Source organism: Peromyscus maniculatus, chromosome 4 (assembly GCF_049852395.1).
Source record: "Peromyscus maniculatus bairdii isolate BWxNUB_F1_BW_parent chromosome 4, HU_Pman_BW_mat_3.1, whole genome shotgun sequence".
NCBI classification, from domain to species: Eukaryota; Metazoa; Chordata; class Mammalia; order Rodentia; family Cricetidae; genus Peromyscus; species Peromyscus maniculatus.
The window spans coordinates 97,865,178-97,888,320 of NC_134855.1; the positions used below are offsets into that span (position 1 = coordinate 97,865,178).

Here is a 23,143-nt window from a genome sequence, read left to right on the forward strand (position 1 = left end):
CTAGAGCTGTAGGTTGTCGAGGAGGAAATTGATGTACATTTAAAACAGAATGTCCAGGGAAAAATAGATGCACGGGTTAGAGGTCAGTAAGACTGCAGCCCTTCACCTAGAACAGACACAAATACGCTTCATACCAACAAAGCTTCTGTGCTTTAATTAATGTATACATTTTGCAAATAGGGTTGGCTTTTAAATTTAAATTATTTTGTTATTTTATGTGTATGGGCTTTTTGCATGTATGCAGGATGTACCTAAGTATGAATATCGTATGCATGCAGTGCCAGGAGAGGTCAGAGGGGGCATCAGGTCCTCTGGAAGTAGAGTCACAGGTGGTTGTGAGCCACCATGTGAATGCTAGGAATTGAATCCAGGTCCCCTGGAAGAGCAACAAGTGTTCTAAACCATCAAGCCATTTCTCCAACCTCCAGGTTTGGGTTTGTCGCCCACCTCTTCTGTTCTGGCCAGGGTTATGTTTGTTCTGTTCTGACAGTTCTGGGTCAAAGAGGAGAACCCTTATCCTGCCCCCATACGGTGGTGGTAGGAATTCTCTAGGAAGCTCCTGTTGGAAATACTGTGGACTTGAGGCAAGCACTGAAGTGTGTGTGTGTGTGTGTGTGTGTGTGTGTGTGTGTGTGAGAGAGAGAGAGAGAGAGAGAGAGAGAGAGAGAGAGAGAGAGAGAGAGAGAGAGAGAGAGAGAGAGGTCTCAAGTGTGTGCTACCATACTTGATTTATACAGTACTAGGGATTGAACCCAGGACTTTGTCCATGCTAGGCAAATATTCTACCAACTGAGCTATATGCCCAACCCCATAAATCTTTAAAAGAATACTGGCGTCAGTGGAACTAGAATAGTGTTAGGGCCTGGGCACCTACACCCTTTACAAGCTCCCAAGAGCCCCGGCACACATGGAGAAAACCAGCACACGTGCCAGCAGTGAGGCTGGGACGGGGGACAGGGGTGGGGGCGCAGCACAGAGGGAGCAGTGAGGCTGGGACGGGGGGGGGGCAGCACAGAGAGAGCTGTGAGTCTGGGACGGGCGGCGGGGGGGGGGGGGGAGGGGGGTCAGCAGGCAGACACAGCTCTGAATCAAGGATCTTCGCTGACACACGGGGCTGATGCTACTTACTTCTCTGAGAGCAGGAACTCTACTTCCAGTTCTTCCATGCCCTGAGGAGAGAGAGGGGAAGGAGGCTGTCGGCCATGTCCGCACACCTCTCTCTTCGACCCCTGTCCGCACACCTCCCTCTCCAAACCCTGCAGACCCGCATGCCCTGCCCATGGGCCCACAGAGAAGGAATGGCTGCTCCCAGCTCTTCCTGCCCTCTCCACCTCTCTTTGTCTCAGTCCCTGACACCAGGTACAGCGCTGGTAACGCAGGGGACTCAGGTGTGGATGTGACACCTGGCCCTGAACATGCGTTCTTCTGTCCCAGAGTGTTGGTTCTCTGTTTCAGCTCACGGTTCTCCACTGCTTGCCTGTCTTCCCATGGGGCTCAGGGCTTGGGCAAGGGAGCTCTGAGCTGGTGCCTTTAGAGAGCCCCGCTTTGTCAAGGCAGGCCTGTTCCCTTACCTCTGCTTCCATACCTCTTGTGTAACTGGGGGTGAACCATAGCTTCACTGGGCCTCAGTTTCCCCATCCGAATACACAGAGCAAAGGTAGAGATGCTTGCCCTCTGATGTATGCCCAGAGCCCAGAACCTCACCTCACCCCCAAGCACCCAGGTATTTGTTGGATGGTTGAATCTAGAATACCTTGGTTCTGTGCAGTTCTGAACTTCTCTGACTTGCCCTCTCTACCTCGAGGGCGTTCCAGAAATAGGACTTGGGGGTAAGAAAACGGAAATGGAGCCCACATTTCTATTTGGTATCGCCAACACTCACTGCTAGGTGTCTTCATTGCTCTTTCTCATTGAAGCCTCACAGCAGTCCTGCTTGGAGGGCTATTGCCACTATTGCACGGATGGAGAGTGGGAAATGAGGGGAGTTAAGAAGTTTCCATGCAAGGGAGTGCTAGGATTTGAACTAGAAGCATGTCCTTTTCCCAGCTTGTGTATGTGCTCAGAGAAGAGCCCATGCAAGGGCAGCAAGGTAGTAAGTGGCTATTCCCCATGAAGTTAGAGGCTCGGGGGTCTGCGATCTGCACCCACCTCTGGGTTGAGTGGAAATTTCACGTGGGTTTTATTCCGAAGGCAGAGCTTGGAGAGGTCGTAGAGAACTGTCAAGAGATGGTCGTTGGGTGTCATCGTGTCTTCATCACAGACGCTCAGTTCTAGTACATTCTAGAGGAGAGGGAAGAGTGGAAACCTGGTTACCATGGCTGCAGTGACCCACTCCCAGGACAGGGGACAGGACCTCAGTCCTAGCAGAGAAAGAAGTCTGCAGAAGCAGGGCACAGACTCTTCTGCTTGGATACCAGAGATGTTTGTAGGGAGGAAGCATCTTTCCCCTGCTCTCCAGCTCTCTAGAGACTGCCACCCCTCTGCTCTGGTTTCAGGAGACTTTGGTCCCTTGAAAAGCTTGAAAAGCCTGGGGAAAATAGAGAGGGTTTTCATTTCACCTGGGGAAGGATGAAGAGCTAAGCAAGGTCCTACAAGACAGGGGACACCTGGGAGCTGCAGAGAGCTAGAAAAGGCAGGCCCAGGAAATTAAGATTTGGTACTCCAAGGGAAGTGTGCAGCACAGGCTATTGTGGTACCAGTGACTGGGGGGATTGGGGTGAGTTGTGTGAATTCTATTCTTTAATCCAGCAGCCCCTAATAAGATCTCATGCGCAATCCCAAAGCAGCTCTCCAAGTGGCAAGTGGTCTGTACTCAAAGGCCTCAGGTGGCATGGGCTAGTTTCTAAGGCTCTTAACCTCTGATCCCGGGAGCTGTGACTCAAGGCAAGGTTCGCCTCCTAGATTTCTATCTAGTGGATATAAGTGTGGTTCTGGGCATCTTCAACTATATAGGATCTGTTGGTCTTATAATTTCTAGAAACTTACATATGTACCAGAGCAACCCAGTAACTGCAAAACAAAAAATTAAACACTAATTTCAAGATGGCACACTACATCCACATGGAAATCTTCCTCCCTCACCAAACTCATGTACACAATAGAAAAGGAATCGTACTTTATGTTATTGAGATAAGGTCTCACTGTGCCGCTCAGGCTGACTTCAAACTTGAAATCCTCCTGTCTCAACCTCCTGAGTGTTGAGATGATAGATGTGATCCACCACAACTTGTGAAAAGGTATTTTTTTTAAAGGTATTTTTTTAAGAACCATAATGATCACAACCCTCTTGAAAACTAAAAGGACTCTTCAAGGATTAGAACTATAGTTATCTGGAGTGTCAAGCCTCCACTGTCTCAGGATTGATGCCTTCATCACCGGGCTAATTTTGTCTCAAGTCTGCCTCAACTCAAGATGGTCAAGGAGAATTCTATAAGAAATGTGACTATGACTTAGACCCACCATATATCTGAAGAAAAACAACATCATGAAATAATGGCTTAATGAGTGAAAGAGCGCACACCTGAGGAAATAGAAATAAGAGAAAAGTACTAAAGCAATTAAGAATAGATTTAAGAGGAAACCCTCTGGCTGAAATTAGATCAGGTTGGACCTGGTCAATAGAATGACTTTCCCTACTGTATATTCTCCTGCAGGGAGAATGCTCTGGAAGGTACTGAAAACACATTTTTTTTTTTTTCCTGAACAAGAGATAGGACCAACAACAATTATGAGGACGGGGAAGTCAGAAGGTAAAAGGATTAGCAGACTCAGAGAGGAACACACATAGGAAGAGGGAAGTAGTGGGTGAGTGGGAAGACAGGTTGGTAGGACATGTAGGAAGACAAACAGCCTTAGGAGGGACCCAGGGTCGGGGAGGGACAGGTGGCGGAGAGAGGAGCAGACACGTGGGCAGGACACACAGGTGTGGTCCTCTGCGGCTCACCTTTACTTGAGTCTGGACCTGAAAGGTGAAGCTTTCATCCCACTCTGGGTGTCGGCAGTTGGAGATGGTTCTGGTCCTCAGCTTCTCCCGAGAGGCAGTCGGCAGCCAGAGGGTAACAAAACAGTCTGTCTGACTCACTGTCCAAGGACAACAGTGGTAGAAGAGAAAGGAGAGGAGATGGAGACGGAAGTCAAAAGAACCTCAGACAAATCTCTCCTAGAGCAGGACCTCCTCTCAGTTGCTAATCTTTTCCCGATGCAAAGGTCAACCTCTCTGACTTGGTTGTAGAACGACACAGACCGAGGGCTAGACATTACATGGGATGGGGACAGGTCTTGCTGACCTTGTCATGGACAAGAGTCACCTAAAGTGGAAGTACCCCAGGCTCTGAGCAAACACTTTGATGGTTAATCTTGGTTGTCAATTTGACTAATTTAGGATCAACTAAAACCCAAGCTTTGGACCATTCCTGTGAGGAATTTTCTTAATCAGATTATTTGAAGCAGGAAGACCCACCCTAGCTCTGGGCCACATCTTCTGGTGGCAGCCCATATAAAATGACATAGAAGAAGGAAACTTGCTTCTTGCCTGCTTGCCCTCATCCTCACTGACAAGACCGCATTCCTACACCAATATTGGAACCAATTTCTTTGGGATTCCAATATATACTAAAGACCAGTGTCTCTCCAGAAATACTCCAGACCTACAGCACTAGATTGGGACTATGACACAGCTAACCTCATGGACTGAACAACTAACTACTGAATTCTCAGACTTTCCCATCACAAGAAAGCCACTGTGGGACTACTCAGATCACATGCTGTGTGGCCCTCTAATAAATCCCCTTTTAATATTTATTACATCAGTTCTGTTCCTCTAGAGAACCCTGACTAATCTATGCCTGTTGATTTGGAACAAGATAAGCTACACAGTGCTCCAGATGTCAGGGAAATGCCTAGAAGACCTGCTCCAAAGGTCCACTTTACCTGTGGTCTTAGCACCAAGGGAACCCAAGTAGAGCTGAGCTGAGAAGCCGTGGAGAGGAGAAGCATAGCTTTCCACAAGTCAGCCGAAAGGGCCATTGTGGGAAGGGGTTCAGATGAAACATTGAGCACGGGCCATGTCTCCATATGATTTAAAGCAGCTGCCCTCAGTGGGTTCTCCACACGGTACTGGTCTCCTGGCATGAGGTGTACAATCCAGGGAACCCTCAGATTTGTGGCCAAGTGCCTTCTTTCACTTTAAATGAACAAACCAAGTTTGATATTGCTCCATGTGTCCTGGGGAAGGGAAACAGCTTTGACTCCTATAAGGCTTTCCAAAATGGAAGCTAGTGTAACTCTTCTGGTAGGAGTAGCAGAATAGACAGGACTAAGGACAGGTTTTAGAATCTTCTCTGCACCCCTCCTCTAAGTGGCTTCCTCATGCCATTATCCTTGGGAGGAGGGAGGAAGAGGTACCAGGACTGTCTTTGCTGGGGTAAGTCTTAGGGTGCAAACCACATCTGTAGAATTTAGTGAAAGTTGATGGTTTCCACCGTCAGAAGTCCTGTCGGTGGTGAGGCTGGGTAGGCTGGGACTCGAACTAGTTCATAATTTTCACTAGTAATTGCTGTGTGAGTGGAAGCAGACACCCCCTGGGGGGGGGGACTGAAGCCCATGTTGTCGCTGCACCAGGACCTCTGCAGTGTCTGTGACCCCATTTTGCATCATGTCTTCTGGCTTCTGGTCACAGTTAGTCTCTGATAGCTCACCATTTGGTGAAAAGACACTCCCAGCCCTCCTCCCACCGAGTAAAGGTAAGAGGATGGCATCCGTACCTGTCCTAACCATGACTTAATCCACACAGAAAGACAAAACCTTGACTTTCTTGAGAAGAAAATGATGATCTCACCATTTGGTGAGATCCAAAGCCTGTCCCCTCCAGGCCCACCTCGTTCTCTCCCACTGACTCAGGAGCCTGATTCTCACACTCAGTTCCTATCTGCACTGCACTACGTGGGTGCAGATCACCATCATCTCTGCAGCTTCCCCACCGGGTTCTCTGTCTCCTATGTTGCCAGCCTTTCCTCATAAGAGCAGGGGCTTCTGAAACATGACTTTGTCACTACCCAGTTTAATGGCTCCCACCTGGCTAGGAGTCCCATCCTTAGCCATCATGACTCTCCTTCCTGTTTCCTCAGCTTTAGCCTCATCTCTCCACCCTCCCTGACTCCCCACCCTGCCTGCATATGCTTACGCACACACTCACGCTCACACTCATACACCTACACACGCATGCTGACACCCATCCACACTCACTCTGACTCCAGGACAAGCTTAGTCACTCTTAGGTCTCCAAAGGGTTGTGTGTCTCACTTCAGGCCTGAACCTACTGCTCCTTGTGCCAGACAGCTCTTTCCTCCCTCCCTCCCTCCCTCCCTCCCTCCCTCCCTCCCTCCCTCCCTCCCTCTTTCTTTCTCTTTCCTTTTCATCTTCTTCCCTTCCTTCCTTTCATTTATGTGCATGTGTGCTTGTCTGCACGCGATATGCAAAATGGCAAAATGTGCATGCAGTAATTTGTAGAGTCCAGAAGAGGGCATCAGATCTTTTTTTTTTTTTTTTTTTTTTTTTTTTTTTTTTTTTTTTTTTTTTAGAAACAGGGTTTCTCTGTGTAGTTTTGCTGCCTGTCCTGGATCTCGCTCTGTAGACCAGGCTGGCTTCGAACTCACAAAGATCCTCCTGCCTCTGCCTCCCGAGTGCTGGGATTAAAGGTGTGCTCCACCAGCACCCAGCTCCTTCTTTTCTACTGTAACCCACCCTTCTCCTCACTAGCCCTTTAGAAGGTTTTAGAATCTTCTCTGCACCCTTCCTCTGAGTGCCCAGCTCCTGCCAGGTACCCCTTGGCTGTGCCACTCCTGAGAGGGCACTTGCTCTGCTGTACCAGCAGGGCAGGTCCAGTCACTGTCTTCACCACACTGTGAGCACTGAGAAGGCCAGGACCTACAACCTTTGGACAGAGCAGGCACTCACTAGACAACTTTTAAATGGATGGATAACAACTTCCTGCTGTAGAGATCCTGAGCGGATCAGGTGGGCAAGTCAGTGTGTGTAATTGCTCTCCTTAAGGGAGACTCACCAGAGACCTTCTTGGTCCTCTTGGATCCATCCCTTCACTTTTCCTGGTCCCAAGCCCTTCCCCTTGGGCCTGGAACACTCTTCTCAATTCTGCTTTCTGTACAATGGGATTCTGCCCTTCCTATTGGTTCTGTCAGGCCACTCGGCACGTATGACTTAAAGGACCCTGTAGAGGCCTTTGTCTCTCTAAAACTTCTCCTCTTTTGTCAACCCATGCCTAAAAATTTCTTACTGAGTCCATTAAATAGTATCTCAGTGTTTCGGCTTACATTTCAAGTGAAGATAAAAAATATTCTTTCCAGGAATAGTTGCTGTGGATATCGCTCTGTATAAATAAACACTGACTGGCCAGTAGCCAGGCAGGAAGTATAGGCAGGACTAATAGAGAGGAGAATTGAGAGAACAGGAAGGTGGAGGGAGACACTGCCAGCTGCCACCATGACAAGCAGCATGTGAAGATGCCAGTAAGCCACGAGCCATGTGGCAAGGTATAGATTTATAGAAATGGATTAATTTAAGATGTAAGAACTAGATAGCTAGAAGCCTGAGCCATTAGCCAAACAGTTTAAATAATGTAAACATCTGTGTGTTTATTTTATAAGTGGGCTGTTGGACTGCCGGGGCTTGGCAGGCCCTGGAGAGAAAACTCCAGCTACAAATGGCGCCCAATGGCTTGTGTTTCTACCTTAAACCTGAGAATATTTAATAAGCAATTCTAAACAGAGCCAAAACCAAGTTCCTGCTTCATGTCTCATACAGGCAGCTAGACACTGCAAAATATAGGTTTGAGCTACTGGCGGGTTCCTGGCATTTGCGTTTGACCAGCAGTATGGTGGGAATGAGGCATCTGTAAGCAGCACTTTACACTGCTGTGTGGTGGATTTAGCCTTTGCTAGTATAAAAAAAAAAAGAGGTTTCTGGGCTACACACTGCTTGGATAAAAGCATAGACCCATGATGGCTCCCAGAGCTGGCGGTAAACATATCACCGCCATGTTGGGAAGCTGAGGTGGGCAGAGCCAGCAGCCATAGCACCGTTTCAGTCTTATAAATGCTGCAGTTTAAAGCAATAGATTCACAATAAGACAGATTCAGAAGGGATAGTTTACAATGTGTGTAAAATATACGTAGGCTTGAAAGAGACAAAAAAGGTGATATATACAGTTATGTAAGCAAATATATAGTTTTAAAAAATAAAGTCTTTAAAGAGACAGTAAAATTAACATAAAAATAAGCCACGTAAAGATGAATATTACACAGAGAATCTGGATTGTGTTGTCTTTGGGATTTTTAACTGCAGAAAAACATTTGATCGTAAAAGATGTTGAGTTAAACCAATATGTATATTTTAAAGGTACCTTGACTTCAAAATTTGGATGTAAGGATATGTTGCTTTGGAAAGGAGGCTCTGCTTTTGTTTCCACAGAAAGCCAGAGGCTATGGATTTGTTCCAGATTAAGATACATCAGGTTTGACCAGCCAAGACCACCTGAAAGGTCTCCGATGACACCATGGCCCAGATGATCCAACATCCAGAACCGTTTCAAGGCAACTGGCTCAGACGATACACTCTCACAGACTACTCCTAAAATTTTCTTTGTGTCCCCATAAGATACAGTACCCCCCTCCAGCAGGAAGTAGTAAGAGAAGCTACGCCCAAATTTCCAAATATACCATGCTGGCTTTGGAGATGGAGTTGGCTCATTCCTTCTCTAAACCCAAACATATTCCTAAAATAAAAGGTTAAAAGATTCTTTTGTTCCATATCAAAAGAGCCCTCTGGTGTGGGACAGAAAAAACCCAATATTTTTATTTAAAACAGGTTGATTATAAATACAATCTCTTTCTAAAGAAGAAAAGGGAATATGATATAAATATATAAGATATAGATATGATAGGATAAAAGGGTAGATTAATGAACCTACTATTAAAGAGCAACAACTTGTTTAAAATGTTTTACATTTGGTGTAGATTTTAGTTTATGTTTAAAATGTTTTACATTGGTATAGATTTTAGTTTATTGATACAAATTTAAACTTAATTTTGTTATACTGTATATATATTTTTATTCTCGTTTGAGGTATTATGTTTATGTAACTCATTTAGATTAGAATGGATAATTAAATATATTAATAATTAGTCATTTATGATAATCATATTTATAGCCAGGTTAGTTAAGTCTTCTAGGTATACATAAATATATTTCATATAGATAAGTAATCTTCAAAAACTTCAAAGACCTACAAAATATGGCATTTAAAAGATTTTTAAAAATTTAGACTTTCTGGACAGTGAGACATCTGCTTCTGACAGCACCGGATTTACTTCAGAGAGGAGGATGGGCATTGAAGACACTCCATATGGAGTTTATCTTCACCTTGGCAAAAATAGCCATTTGGGCAAGAAACTGTTCTTGCCTGGACTGCTTGATTGACTGGACATGCAGGACCCGTGGAAAGATGACCACTGAACTTTGCTTGACAAAATGGTCCTTCAGGTTCCTGCTTCACAGAAAAAACTGCCAGACATTCTACAGGACACAGAGAAAAATGACTGAGAGACTCTAGGCCTGTGGGCTGAAGACAGATGCTCCAACTTTACAAAGGAACATGAGGTGACTGTCCAGGCTGTCAGCTGTCTCTGGCTACCCTGCAAAACTCCTGAAAGTTGCTTGCATCCTCCCGTTTCTCAGGTAAGGTCTTTGATGTAGTTGAAGCTAGATAGTTACAATTTTCCTTAGTTATGATAAAAGATAAGTTAGATATAAAACCTTAAACTCACAAATATAAGATAGATAGGATATTTTCTTTAATATTGTAACTGTAATTCTTGCTCAATAATTGTTTTGTTATATGTAATTTTACTATGTTAAAGTTAAAACCTTCCTTTTTGAAGAGGAAGAAAAGGGGAAGTGCTGTGGGTATCACTCTGTATAAATAAACACTGATTGGCCAGTAGCCAGACAGAAAGTATAGGCAGGACTAACAGAGAGGAGAATTGAGGGAACAGGAAGGCAGAGGGAGAGACTGTTGGAGCCACCGCCAGGACAAGGAAGATGTAAGGTACCAATAAGCCAGGGACATGGCAAAGTATAGATTAATAGAAATGGGCTAAATATAAGAGTAAGAGCTAGACAATGATAGGCCTGAGCTAATGGCCAATCAGTTTAAATAATATAAGCATCTGTATGTTTATTTTACAAGTGAGCTAAGGGACTGCCAGGGCTTGGTGGGACCCGGAGAGAAAACTCCAGTTATAATAGTGGTGAATGTTGTTTAGTTTTAGCTAATTTGAAACAAAACTAGACATATCTGGGAAGAGGGACCTCAATGAGGAATTGCCTCATCAGATTGGACTGTAGGCAAGTCTGTGGGGGTGTTTTCTTGATTAATGACTGGCATGGGAGGGTCCAGCCCACTATGAGCGGCACTACCCCTGGACAGGTGGTCCTGGGTTTTACAGGAAAGCAAGCTGAGCAAGCCAGGGCAAGCAGTCTAGTAAGCAACACCACTCCATGGCCTCTGCTCCGGTTCCTGCTGCCCCGTTCCTGCCTGGAGTTCCTGCCCTGGCTCCCCCAGCGAAGGACTGAACTCTGTAAGATGACAACCCTTTCCTCCCCGAGTTGCTTTGGGTCAGTATTTTGTCACAGCAACAGAAACCAAGTTAGGACATGCTGCTGCAGGCCTGGAACCCCAGCACTGGGAGGGCAGATGCAGGAGGAACCAGAGTTCAAGGCCAGTCTCAGTTCCACAGTGAGACTCGTCTAACAAACTAACAAGCAAACAGACAGTAGCAGCAACAACAAAACATTCCTGGAAGGGACAAGGTCGATCGGGTGGTCAGATGCCCACACTCTAGGGTTCATCAGAAAGCTTCCTCTACCCAGTACTTTAAAGGCTGGGAACAAGGAGCGCACAGCGCAAAGGGCGGGGAGAGAGGAGTGACAGGGGACAGACAGTCTGAGGCAGGCACATTAGCTAACTGTCAGAACACTGCCACACGGGCCACACGGAAGAGGTGACTAAGCTGGGAATTTCAAGGCCTGGGATTTCCTAGGCAAAAGCAGGTTCTAGCCCCTGTTTCCCAGGAAGTGACAGAGGGCTTGGTCATGTGAATGACATGTTCCCTTCCTTGAATTGTAGGTGGCAGAGATGACTTAATTATCTTTGCAGATGCTCAGAACATTCCTGTGTGGTTACCAGCAGATACCCCAATATCTCTTGAGGTACCTGCCTGATGGCCCTGGGGTACTGGTTGGGGTTTCAACTTGTTTTTTACCACAGGAGACACCAGGTGGCTGAGGGTTTCTAGGAGTGCCTGCCTTCTGGCCTGGGACAGGTACTCTTCAGCTCTTGGCAAGTGGGGTGTCATCCCTGAACCTCCGAATACTTCCTGCTACCAGCCTCTTGACATCTCCAGAAAAACAGACATGAGCTAGATGTCTAAACCATTCGTTTTTGGATTTAAGCTAGAAGGCAGTCATTCCGAGCAAGAGTGGTCAGGATAATCCCCACTGAACCCTAGAAGGTAGTACCATAGCCTAGCCTGAGACAACTGTGGAGTCCAGACGCAATGTGACCTTGCCAGCACCATCAGATGCCCTATCTGCCTTTTGTCCCTTAGGGGAGGCGAGAAAAACACAAACCAGGGGATCTCGGAGAGAACCCCAGAGTCTGCCTGTGTGCCAAGGGGCACGCGGTGAAGGGGGAAAGAGACTGGTAGAGCCGGATCGTAGGCTGCCTCACTGCTTGCCAGCCTCCAGGGGACAGGCGTGGCAGGGACATGACGGAAGAAAGGGCCTTGGACAATGGGAGGTCTTGCATACAGGTGCAGGCATGAAAACTGAGAATGAGCATCCTGGGTGACTGTGCTGGTGATGGGGCTGGAACAGACACACCTCTGGAGAAGCTGAAGGAAGAAGGTGTGTGGGAGCAGGGCTGAGGGGAGAGGGGACCTCTGCCAGGAAGAAATAGAGTGAGAGACCCGTTCTGGGATGAGCGGGAACGCTGGATGGTCTAGTCCTGGGCACACTTCTTGGCTCCTTAGGTCACAGTGTACTGAGAAAGTCCCCAGGTGTCTAAGGATCCCTCACTCTGTAGTGGGTCCCTTGGCTGGCACAAGCCGAACTTAATGCTTGCTGGCACGGTTCTCACTGGCACGGGCCCCGAATGCTTCACGCTCTGTAGGCTCAGGCTGAATCGTGTCTGTCACTCGGCAGTCTCTGGGACCACAGGGCTGTCACTCCTCCACACCTGCTCTCCCTCCAATCTGCTCTCCAGCATGACTGGCACATGGGTATCCGGAAGTCATGCAATCCCCAGGAAATCATGCAGCAGATTCCTTCTCTATCTATCTTCTGATTGTCTATGATCTGACCACAGCATCCTCCCCTTAGGGAACAGTGGTTTTCAGTTGTGGGTCATATCGTACATCATATCATTTATCCTGCACATTAGACATTTGCATTATGATTCATAACAGTAGCAAAATTACAGTTATGAAATAGCAGCGAAATAATTTTACGGTTGGGAGGCACCACAACATGAGGGACTGTGCTAAAGGGTCACAGCACTAGGGAGGTTGAGAACCACTACCCTAGAGGGTCCCCTCTCCTCACCAGCCCTCTAGGCCTAGAATCAAACCCTAATTCTAGCTCAGGCAATCATGAACCCCTCATCTACAAAGTGGGCCTCCCGTGATGATCACTCAGGTGTGGGGAGAACTGAACTGTGTTTGGATACCTGGTGGCCAGCCCACAGCAGGTGCTCCAAAGACAGAGTCCCTTCTTGTAGCTGCTCTTCCTCAGCCCAGGCTACCAGGCCCCCAGATGCTCATAACCTGGCCACTCAGACCCTAGGACCTCAATGCTCCTTTTTGGTCTTTGCAGCTCCCACAGATGCGCACCTTGGCATAGAGCTTTCTCTCCCTACAAGCAAGCAGAGGTCCATACGAGGTGAGAACTGATTTCTTAAACACCACACCATAACAGACACGAAGGGCCTTTCTGGCCCAGTCCAAGGGCTTCATTTCCTCTCAAAGCAGAGGCTCCCTGAGCTCCTGTGGCCTGGAGATGCAGCAGGAGACAGATGGAGGGGAAGCTGGTCTACCAGGAGTCCCTGCCCAGTGGTTTCAATATCCAACCACATGGCGGAGGCTGGGCTGCAGCTCTGGATGCTACCGACTCTGTTGTGGCTCAAGAGTCCGGTTTGGTGTCCTGAGAAACGGCTCCGGTTTGGTGTCCTGAGAAACGGCTCTCAGAGGAGCTGGTGGACAGTTCTATGACGCTAGAGGGCTTCTGCTACTAGGCCACAGCAGCTCCTAGACTCACTGGTGCTACTCAGCAATGGCTCAGGGTCTATGGAATTCCATACACAGAGATACGCCTGACTGGCTGCAGCCAGGTCTTTCTCTATCCGGACCCCCAAAACAGGGGGGCGGAGCGGGGAAGATACTTACGCATATCAGCCTGCCGGACATTTTTCATGCCGATGACCCTCACTGTCAACAGATGGCATGGAGACGGCCCCTCCTGTGGATTAAAAAGGAAGTGGAGTCACCCATCAAGTACCACCTCGAGGCCAGTGCTGCTGGGGAGACCTCTCCACACCTGTCTCCCGGCCCACCTCACTGCAACCTCCATACTGTTCTGTCATTGTTTAGTTTGGCTCATTTCTGTCTCCTACATGGAAGTCTCTAGAGCTGAGACGTGCTGCCCTTTCATCTCTTTACCTCTCTGCTGATATGTGCGTACAATAATAAATGTTTGTGAGACAGTGAGTGTACTGACCCAAGCACAGAAGAAATATTAAAGGAGTCCAGAGACTCTCTGTTTCCATTCTCCTGCCCAATGAATAATTTCTTATTCCAGCCACACAGATATGAAATTTCCCCTTGCCCACCCAACATGGCCGCTTGCTCAGAAGGTAGTAGGCACAGTATGACTAGGAGGGGTGGTAGACATCTATGAAGCCCGGGCATATCATGCCAGGAGCTTACCACCCCGGGTCATAGTTGCGGCTCAGGGTGTTTGTCTCTCCCTCGCCTGGCAGGCCCCTTCCTCAGAGTAACCCTTCCATGGACTCCTGGACATTGTACTTCTCTCCCAGTAAGGCATCATCTGCCTTTCATTTCACCGTGCCTTCTTATAGATGTCTGTGATGTTTTGGCTCATGTGTGGTGGCTTGTCTTTCACAATGACAAAAGTGTGGATAATCTTCAGCATGATGACTGATGGCTGTCAGATACCTCTCTCAGGATTGCTAACCCCAGGGACTGGAGCCCTCAGGTTTCTGCCTCTTGCTCAGCACTTTAGCCCAGTAGCTGGAACTGGGGGCACACCCTGAGCTGCTCACCCGATGCTCATCTGAAGCTGTCTTGCTCTTGCTCTAATTACTTCCTGAGAGCCCTGCCCTCATCTCAAATCCCACCCACCCGAAGCCAGCGTGTGGCTTCCTGAGGCCAGACCCACTTCTCTTAGCAGCCAGCTGTCTTTGTCCTCTGTGAGTTGCTTATTAGCTGCGGGTCCTCTCTTGTCCTTTTCCATCCTGTTACTTTTTGCTTCTCAGATGTCCCCAAACCATGTTTCCCCACTCTCCACGTGTCCCTGCATCACATGGAAGGACCATGTCTCTCTTCCTAGTCTGCCTCTATCTATTCAAGGATCCCTACCCCAGGTTTTTAGATTGTTTCATTCTTCCCTCTGCCTGTGAATGGCTGATCTTCAAGGACACATATTCTCACTAACACAGGTCCCCTGCCACTGTGGGAACAGAACAAGAGTCCACCCTAAAGTTGCATGTGGGTCCAAGGATCCCTTCTGTGAGTACTCTGAAGTCTTCGGGGCCAATACCTTGCTCAAACAGCGTTCTGATGTGAGCCCTGTGAGTTGGACTGAAGATTAAACACAATACTAACTCTTTGTGGCCTGTGGCCTGTGGTCTGTGGCCTGTGGCAGGACCTTTCTAGGAAATGAGCTCTTCACTTCTCATCCTGTCCAGGGCAGAGCAGGTCATGGACTGGCTGAGTGTGGAGGCAAGCATCACCTTTCAGAAGGAGTGTATGGTCCTGGACTGGCTGAGTGTGGAGGCAAGCATCACCTTTCAGAAGGAGTGTATGGTCCTGGACTGGCTGAGTGTGGAGGCAAGCATCACCTTTCAGAAGGAGTGTATGGTCCTGGACTGGCTGAGTGTGGAGGCAAGCATCACCTTTCAGAAGGAGTGTATGGTCCTGGCAAGCCTTGCCCTACTCCTCACTTCCTCAGAGGGCACCCAGAGTCCTGGTGGGAGCTATTCTCTCCTGTCTTCTACCTCCAGTGTCTGCCAGGGAGGGTGGCTGTTTCTTCCTCCTCTGTCACTCTCTCCTACAATACCAACACAGCAGTGACCATGGGGCTACCACAGCGGGGAGGTGCTGTGTTGAGGTCATGGTGGGATGATGATGATGATGATGATGATGATGATGATGATGATGATGACCATGACAGCTTCTTTGAGGCAAGATGCTATGTAGCCCAGGCTAGCCTTGAACTCTTGCCTCTACCTTCTTTCTTTTTTCTTTTCTTTCTTTCTTTCTTTCTTTCTTTCTTTCTTTCTTTCTTTCTTTCTTTCTTTCTTTCTTTCTTTCTTTCTTTCTTTTTTTGTTTGGTTTTTCGAGACAGGGTTTCTCTATGTAGCTTTGCACCTTTTCTGGAACTCACTTGGTAGCCCAGGCTGGCCTCAAACTCACAGAGATCCGCCTGCCTCTGCCTCCCAAGTGCTGGGATTAAAGGCGTGCGTCGCCACCACCGCCGGGCACCTCTACCTTCTTAATGCTGGGGTTACAGACACGTACCTCCATGTCCATCCAGCTCTCTATGGATTTTTGTGCCTAAGTTTTACTACCACCTTGAGGCAGGATAGAGAGACGAGGAAAATTCAAGGGACATGGGAAAAGAAAAGAGGCCCTTTGCTCCGGAATCTGGTTTATGTCTGACTACAACTGACAAAATCAGTAGAGATTTGCCTACATGGAATTAGTGTCCCCCAAAGACATCTCAAACAAGAGTGTTAACAAAATGAAACAAAACAACCAAACAAAAAAATCTACCATGGACCAGGCTTGCTTAAAACTGAAATGGAGGTGAGCAGTTTTTGGATTTAATAACATCAGTTATTAAACATCAGTTATTACTCCTCTTGCCCCTAACGCTGAACCTCATAAGTCTTACAATTTTATTTGTAACAGGACATTGTTTAAAACAAAGAAAAGAAGTAAACCAGCTCATTTTTTTTAACCTAAGTTTTAAACTTTTTGGAGTCTTTGAACCTGTAAATTACATCCTTTAAGCAACATCACTTTAAAAGCCACAAACCATTTCTACATTATGTGTGTGCATAATCACTAGAGAGTATTAATTGGTGTTTCAAGACATGATCTCATGTAACCCCAGTTGACCTTGAACTTCCTATGTAGCTCAGGCTAGCTTTGAACTGGTCTTCCTGCCCCGACTCCACCTCCCAAGTGCTGGGATTATAGCCATGCGCCACCCAACCATTTAGGAACATTTTTCTTTCAATTCTTGCACTTAAAGTATCTCAAGTCTTTCTCGTCCTCCCCCTCTCTTCCTCTTTTTCCAGCTCAGCTTCATGCCGATTTGTCCTGAAGTTCTTTCCTGCATTACAAGGCTGGCCACATCACAATGGAGGTCCCTAACAGGGGCACCCCTCAGTCTACAGCCCACAGCATCCTGCAGTGTCCTGCGCTACAGCTAGTAACCTAACAAGGCAGTTATCACTCGCTTTGCGTCGCAGATGGGGAACCTGGGACCGAGTCCCTTGACCCACAGCTCTCCGTGGGTCAGAGTTTGAATTCACCTCTGATTCTTAGTCCCGGGTTCATACCCACTGTCAACTCTCCCTTGAGATGCTTCTTGCTCTCAAGTCCACTGCCTTGATTTTCCCTCAAGACTAATTTTCCTGGCCATTCCTGTTTTCCATGCTGAATTCTCATGGAGCCCTCTCCTAACCCCCAAACTTGGCAGTCTTTTACTGGCTGTGCTCTTACTGGCTATGTTTGTATAGACAAACCGCACGGTCATTCTCTTTGTGAACACCCAGAACACCTATACAACCATCAGGGGCCTTGAAGACTTTTTTTTACTAATAGACACTGAGGGCACCTTGTGGTCTACCTTGAACTTCAGATTTCACCTAGAAATTCCTTCTGGCTCAAAAGAATTTTAGGAGAGCCCCAACTCCAAAGCCCCTCAAAGGGAGTTTTTATGTCTTCTTACATCTCAGTAGCACCGAGGTGGAACGCTGGAGGGGTTTGAGAGATGCAGAGAAAGAACATGAGACTTCTGGGCTTAGGCCTGTGTCTAGGTGCATTCACAGAGCCAGGTGTATGACTTTGGAAGTCCCCCAGGGGTGGGTGATGAAAGCCTGTGATCTCAGGAATCAGGAAGCAAAACAGGGACACACACACACACACACACACACACACACACACACACACACACACACCTTTGTTTGGTAAAGAAGTACATCTTTTGCTCCTCCTGTTACAAGATTATCACAAATGGTATTAGATGACCAAACATTCACAGCCCCAGAGGAAGCTGATCTACAGTAAGAAGACATAATAGAGGGGCTGGAGAGATGGCTCAGTGGCTAAGAGCACTGGCTGTTCTTCCAGAGGACCCAAGTTTGATCCCAGCACCCACATGGCAGCTCACAGCTGTCGGCAACCCTAGTTCCAAGGGAGCTGACACCTGTTTCTGGCCTTCTAGAGGATGGCATGCATATGGTACACCAACATACATGCAGTTGTTGTACATGCATACACCAACATACAAAACAGTCCTACAAATAAAATAAAAACAAACTTTTTTTTATAGATGCCATAGAACTCAGTACAGTTTCTGAGTTGATATGCTGATAGGAATATGCTAATGGGAACCAGAAACTGGTCAGATTAAGGAGCCCTGGTACACCAGCCAAAACCTTAGAAACTTGGACAAGCCACCCCTGCCTGGGACTGGGTATAAGGGTGAAAGTCAAAATATTTAACTCCACACATCACCAGGTGCTTTGGGGCTACATCCCTGGGGTAAAGACAGGCTTACTCCTTCAGCTCAGAGGAAACTTGGCAAGCCCTGGGTGAGGAGCAGGGAGCACTCAGGGGCTTGGAGGTCAAAGCAGGAACTTTGGGACAAACAGTACAGAGGTTCATTCAGCCTCTGGAACAATCAGCACAGCTGTGCCAGGGAAGACGGATGGACGGCAACTTTCTGGGAAGCCATATGGGATAGGGAACCAGGATGCTCAGGCTGTAGACATGCACAGTCCAGGCTTCCTCCCTGGCTTTGACCTCTGGCTTGATCTTGTCAGGATTCCACTTTCCTCCTGAGAGTTACTCAAGACATGAAACATTGCCAGCTCACAAGGGGAAGAAGGAGAGCTATGGATTGCCTGTTACACAGTTTAATGCTGCCCCTCTCCCTAATTTCATAGATAGGACTCTTAGGGGGGTGACGAAGGGGGAAATATATTGCTGTCATCTGGTATGCCAACCCAGTGCTTGCCCCTGCCCTAGAACTAGGTGCCTTGTAGAGGGTCTTACTTAGCCCTCTGGCCAGCCTCCAAGGAAGACATAATCCTTGACTTTCAGAAGCACAGACAGGTTTAGGGAAGTTACACATCACCCAGGCTTGCACAGCCAGAGATGATGAAGCTAGGTAGGACCCAGGACTCAGTGCGAACCTACCACCTCGCCAGGCTGGTTTGCTTGCTTTCCAGCTGGAGAGTGGCTCTGGCTGTCCATAAAGAATGGCCATGACCAAGCAGTTTAATGTCAGAGGCAACCATAAGACCCTCAGCTCCCCCTATTGGGGTTCTCCCCAGATCCAAGGGCCCACCTCTTTCTAATCAGTCCAAAGCTAGTTAGTTACATTACAGACAGCTTCCCCTCATCTCTACCAGAAGGTTCTGGATGACAGGGCCTAAGGAGAATCTGACCACAAAGTTTCAGAAGTGATGGGTCCAGTGCCTATCCAGGCTAGGCATCCCCTCACTAAACCATTGCCCGAATGCCTGGAGAGAGGATGGCAGCTCCCTTCCCTGGGGCATCTGAGGGTAAGCTACACAGGTGAGGCCAGCTCATCTCCTCACAGCTGGGTGTAGTTCTTGGTTCCCTGAAACATTGTATCAGAGCTCTGAGAAGCCGGTGATAGCTTCCGGTCTACATGGTCCCTCCTTCCCAGCAGACCATCCAGATAGTGATATCTGAAACTCCAGAACAGGTTTCAGCAGATCTGAGCAACATCCCATACTGGGGGAGGAGGGTCACATGAGAGGGATCCCCACAGTTGTTTTGCTTATTACTCATGTTAGGTGAGTGGTCAGGGCAAGAAATACAGCTGAGAGACATAGACCATCTAGGACCCAACAGGAACAGCATAGCTTGTGTGTGTGTGTGTGTGTGTGTGTGTGTGTGTGTGTGTGTGTGTGTGTGTGTGTCTGTCTGTCTGTCTGTCTGTCTCCTGGAGCCCCCACTCTGAGTCTTGGCTGCCTCACTCCTCCTCTTCAAGGTAAACTCTGTCCTATCTGTGGTAGATCTGTCCTAGCCCAAATTTCTGGAGGGTCAGCAAAGAACAAGTGCTGATTAGAAGCCCTTCTAGATACCCAAGCCTTCTGGGGGAAAACCAGGAGGCAATGTCAGTCCTCTTCAGAACAGCAAGGCAGACTGTCCCAGAGCCACAGCGAGCTCCTACCTAGGCTCTTTGGAGACTGACCAGTGGCTCCATCTCCCACTCTAAAGGGACAAAACCTTCTTGGGGTTTCATTCAGTCCCTTAAGTGGTTTAGCAAGGGCTGGCGAAGGGCACTACTTTGCTACTGATAGTCCTCTCCACAGTGTGTCTATAGCCAACAGAGAGATGGAGGGCATCTTCCCATTGCCCAGACAGGAAAACCAAGGCAGATTGGTTCTCAAGAAGTAACACCTTGCCAGACCCAGGGATTTCCCTGAGAGACTTTGAGAGTTAGTCTAGGTCTATGGTCCTTGACTACACACCCAGAGGGGCAACTGATAGCAATAAACTGGCAATATCATCAATTCTCATACTTCAAAATAGCCCATGCCACACACTCACAAAGCACAGAAGTTTAGGATGCCCACGGGGTTAATAACCAGTCACTACCAAGACAGGCCACATGTGGATTCTCTCTGGCAGTACTAGATGCTGTCTATCCTGGATGCTGGCTTGGCTGGCCCTAAATGGCCCCAGGTCTCTGCATGCCGGCTGGTAAAGCTTCTGCGTATATTCAGCTGTTCCATTCCTAGCCAGGAGCCCTCATCCAGACTGGGTAAAGCACCTTTACCAGGTGCTAGGTAGAGGATCCTAAGACAACCGCTCTAGTCTACAATGCCCACCAGCCTCCCTGGGACCTGGCTGCTTCCTTTGGCCCCAGACTCTTCATCTCCTGGGCATGTTTCACTGGCCCTCTGCCTCTGGCCAAGCCTCCCCAACACTATCACTGTACTCTCACCTTCAAGGCACAGGAGGCCAAATACCTGCCATCTTCTGTTTGGCATGAGTCTGGAAGGGAGTGGGAAACCCAAGCAGGCATCTGGTTCTGAAGCATCGTGGCGGCTCTCCAGCTGGACGGTAAAATTGGGAACTTATACTCTGACTCAGAGCTCCACCCTCCTGGCCGCCCCTGGGCAGTGGCTGAGACGGCTCAGGGAGGGGTTAAAGTGGGTAGACATTTGTGCTGCCTGAGCCTAGGTCTCAGGACCAAAGGAACCACCGAGGTCTTCAGATCTTGAAAATGCAGAATCCAGTCAGGGCTCTGGTCACTGGGGTCAGCAGCCTGAACGCCAGTTGCTCAGAATGACCAGGTTATGGGCACAGGATGGTAGAAGGAACATTCTAGGATTTTGGCATGTTTCTGCCAAGATGCAGGAAAGCCCTGTCTCTCCAATTCATGCAGATGGCTGCATGGCTGCTCCTCTGGGAGGTGAATAGATGCTCTGCCTCAGGACCATGGCTTGATGTTCCGGGAGCTGTGGGCAGAAACTTCTCAAGATACAAGGGCCAACATTCAGGTCTTTACATTAGAGGGTGAAGAAAGAAAACACTTGCCCCAGCCATGCTGAGAAGAGGGAGGGTCCAGGGCCGTGACCTCTACCAGCCTCCTGGGCAGCCTGTGAGGAGAGAGCACCAGCCCCTGCTAGTCTCCACGACACAGCTTGGAGGATGCCTTGCCCCGCCTCCATGATTCTTATCTCTCTCTGCCGGTGTTGGCTCACCTCTGGCTTGCCCGAATTCTCACTGGGAGTTTCCTGTCTGGGCTCTTGCCGGAGGCCCAACAACCGGCTTTTCTGGCCCGTAGATAGGATGTATTTTGGAACTACAGGTGAGACCTGAACACAGGAACTTGTGGGAGGTGGTCGGCAGTATCTTTTGGGTTGCCTGGCTCCCCAGAGAGGACAGGCCCTTTATTTAGCCCGATGGCCTTGAAGCTTCTCTTGTCATAAACCCCACTGTCATGAATGCAAATACGATGCCCATATCCTTTAATAGACTTCACAAATTCAACTAAGTTCATGCTCCTAGTGAGCACTTGCTGTATACATGGTACTAAACAGAGAAACCCCAGGCCTAAAAGTTTCAGACAGTCTGGCTGGGGAGCCAAATACTCTAAGCCCTGAGCAGTTCTAAGGTCCAGATCTCTTTAGGTTGGCAAGGGTCCTAGAAGAATCAACATAAATCCTCCATGTTTGGGAAACCCCGTGGTTCTCAGTTGTGACATACAACTAGCTAGTAACTGGCTGGGGGACACAGGGAGGAACAGCACGGGTCCAAGAAGGCTTCATGGAGGAGGTAACATCTGAAGTGGGCCTTATAGAATAGGATTTCAACAGCTATGATGGGAGGGAAGGCACCCTAGGAGGCAGGAACAGAAGGAACAAGGGCAGGGTATGCTTAGGTATGCAAATGACTTACATGAGTTACGCGGTATCTCCCGTATATTATCTCATATAGGAGGGCGGAAGAGATGGGGACACGGGAGGATGTAGGAGCCGGGAAGGACAAACCTGGAAGGAAAGTAGGGCCTGTCACCTCCTCTGCTCCCCCAAGCCGGTTCTTAGCTGTGTGACAGCATTCTATAAACCATGGCTTTGGAGCGGCCTCTCAAAGGCTGCAGTTTACATTTAGACTTAGTCTCCAGGCAATAGGGAGCCATCAGGGTTTCTGACCAGGAGAACAATATGGTCAGAGTTGGACTTTTAGAAGGAAAGTTTGGTTGATGTTGAAGCAGAGGAGTGATTGGAAAGTGATGTAGGAACCACTTAGCAGAGGGAAATAGTCAGGACATCAGAAAATAGAGGACAGGACAGTAGGAAGAGGATCGGGAGGTGCGGTGGCAACCTGACCACAGTACCTTGCAGTCCACAAAGCAAGGGAGTCTTCCTGACTCCATTTCCTCTGCCCCTCCATCCTTTCCAGTGAGGTCTGCTGAGGGCCGACCCACCACTCCAAGACCTTTTTCATGTTTAGCATTTGGTCCTCTTCTGGCTACAGACACCCGTCTATATGTCCCATCCCCATGCACACTGCAGCCACCCCATCCATTCTGGCAATTTCCTCATCATCTGCCAGTGCCTCAAGAGCAACGCCTTTACTTTCAGTTGGATTAAACCAGTTGAATAGAAACTAAGGCAAGCTGTGGTGGAAGTTTCTTCCTCTACGCTCCTCCTCGAACTTCTGACCTAGGTGGAGCCTATAACCTCCCACTGCGTGGACAGAGGCATAAAAAGTCACTGTTGCCTGCTGCGTGTCAACTTCTGAGCTGACTACCCAGGAAGGTTCTGGAAGGAGACAAGAGGTCATTCAGGGTGGAACTGAATTCAGTGGTCAGTCGTCCCTTCTGAGGACTCTGGAGAAGGTGGAAGTGAGCATAGATGTGTCAGGAATGCAAGGCAAAGAGGAACTGTTACCTAGGACCCTGTGACAGAGTGAAGTCTGGCTAACCCCAGCTCTTACCCAGCAAGTCTCCAAACCAGCTCAGGAAACCCTGACTAGGACTCTGCTGTGGGGCACAC

General features: G+C 48.3%; 1 protein-coding gene across 2 annotated transcripts in view; it reads right to left on the reverse strand.

Moving 5' to 3' along the window:
• Positions 1–23,143, reverse strand: part of Pla2g4e (phospholipase A2 group IVE) — a 72,184-nt gene that overhangs the window by 23,809 nt on the left and 25,232 nt on the right. Inside the window, exons 1-5 of one of the 2 annotated variants that reach the window (XM_076570452.1) lie at positions 20,584–20,798; positions 13,515–13,587; positions 3,944–4,080; positions 2,149–2,280; positions 1,129–1,169 (exon numbers count right to left, since the gene is read on the reverse strand). In XM_076570452.1, coding sequence (XP_076426567.1) covers positions 1,129–1,169; positions 2,149–2,280; positions 3,944–4,080; positions 13,515–13,587; positions 20,584–20,679 — 479 coding nt within the window. In that variant the 5' untranslated portion in view covers positions 20,680–20,798. Of the gene's footprint in view, positions 1–1,128; positions 1,170–2,148; positions 2,281–3,943; positions 4,081–13,514; positions 13,588–20,583; positions 20,799–23,143 lie in introns of those variants that run through there. The other variant, XM_042275989.2, reaches the window with a different exon arrangement.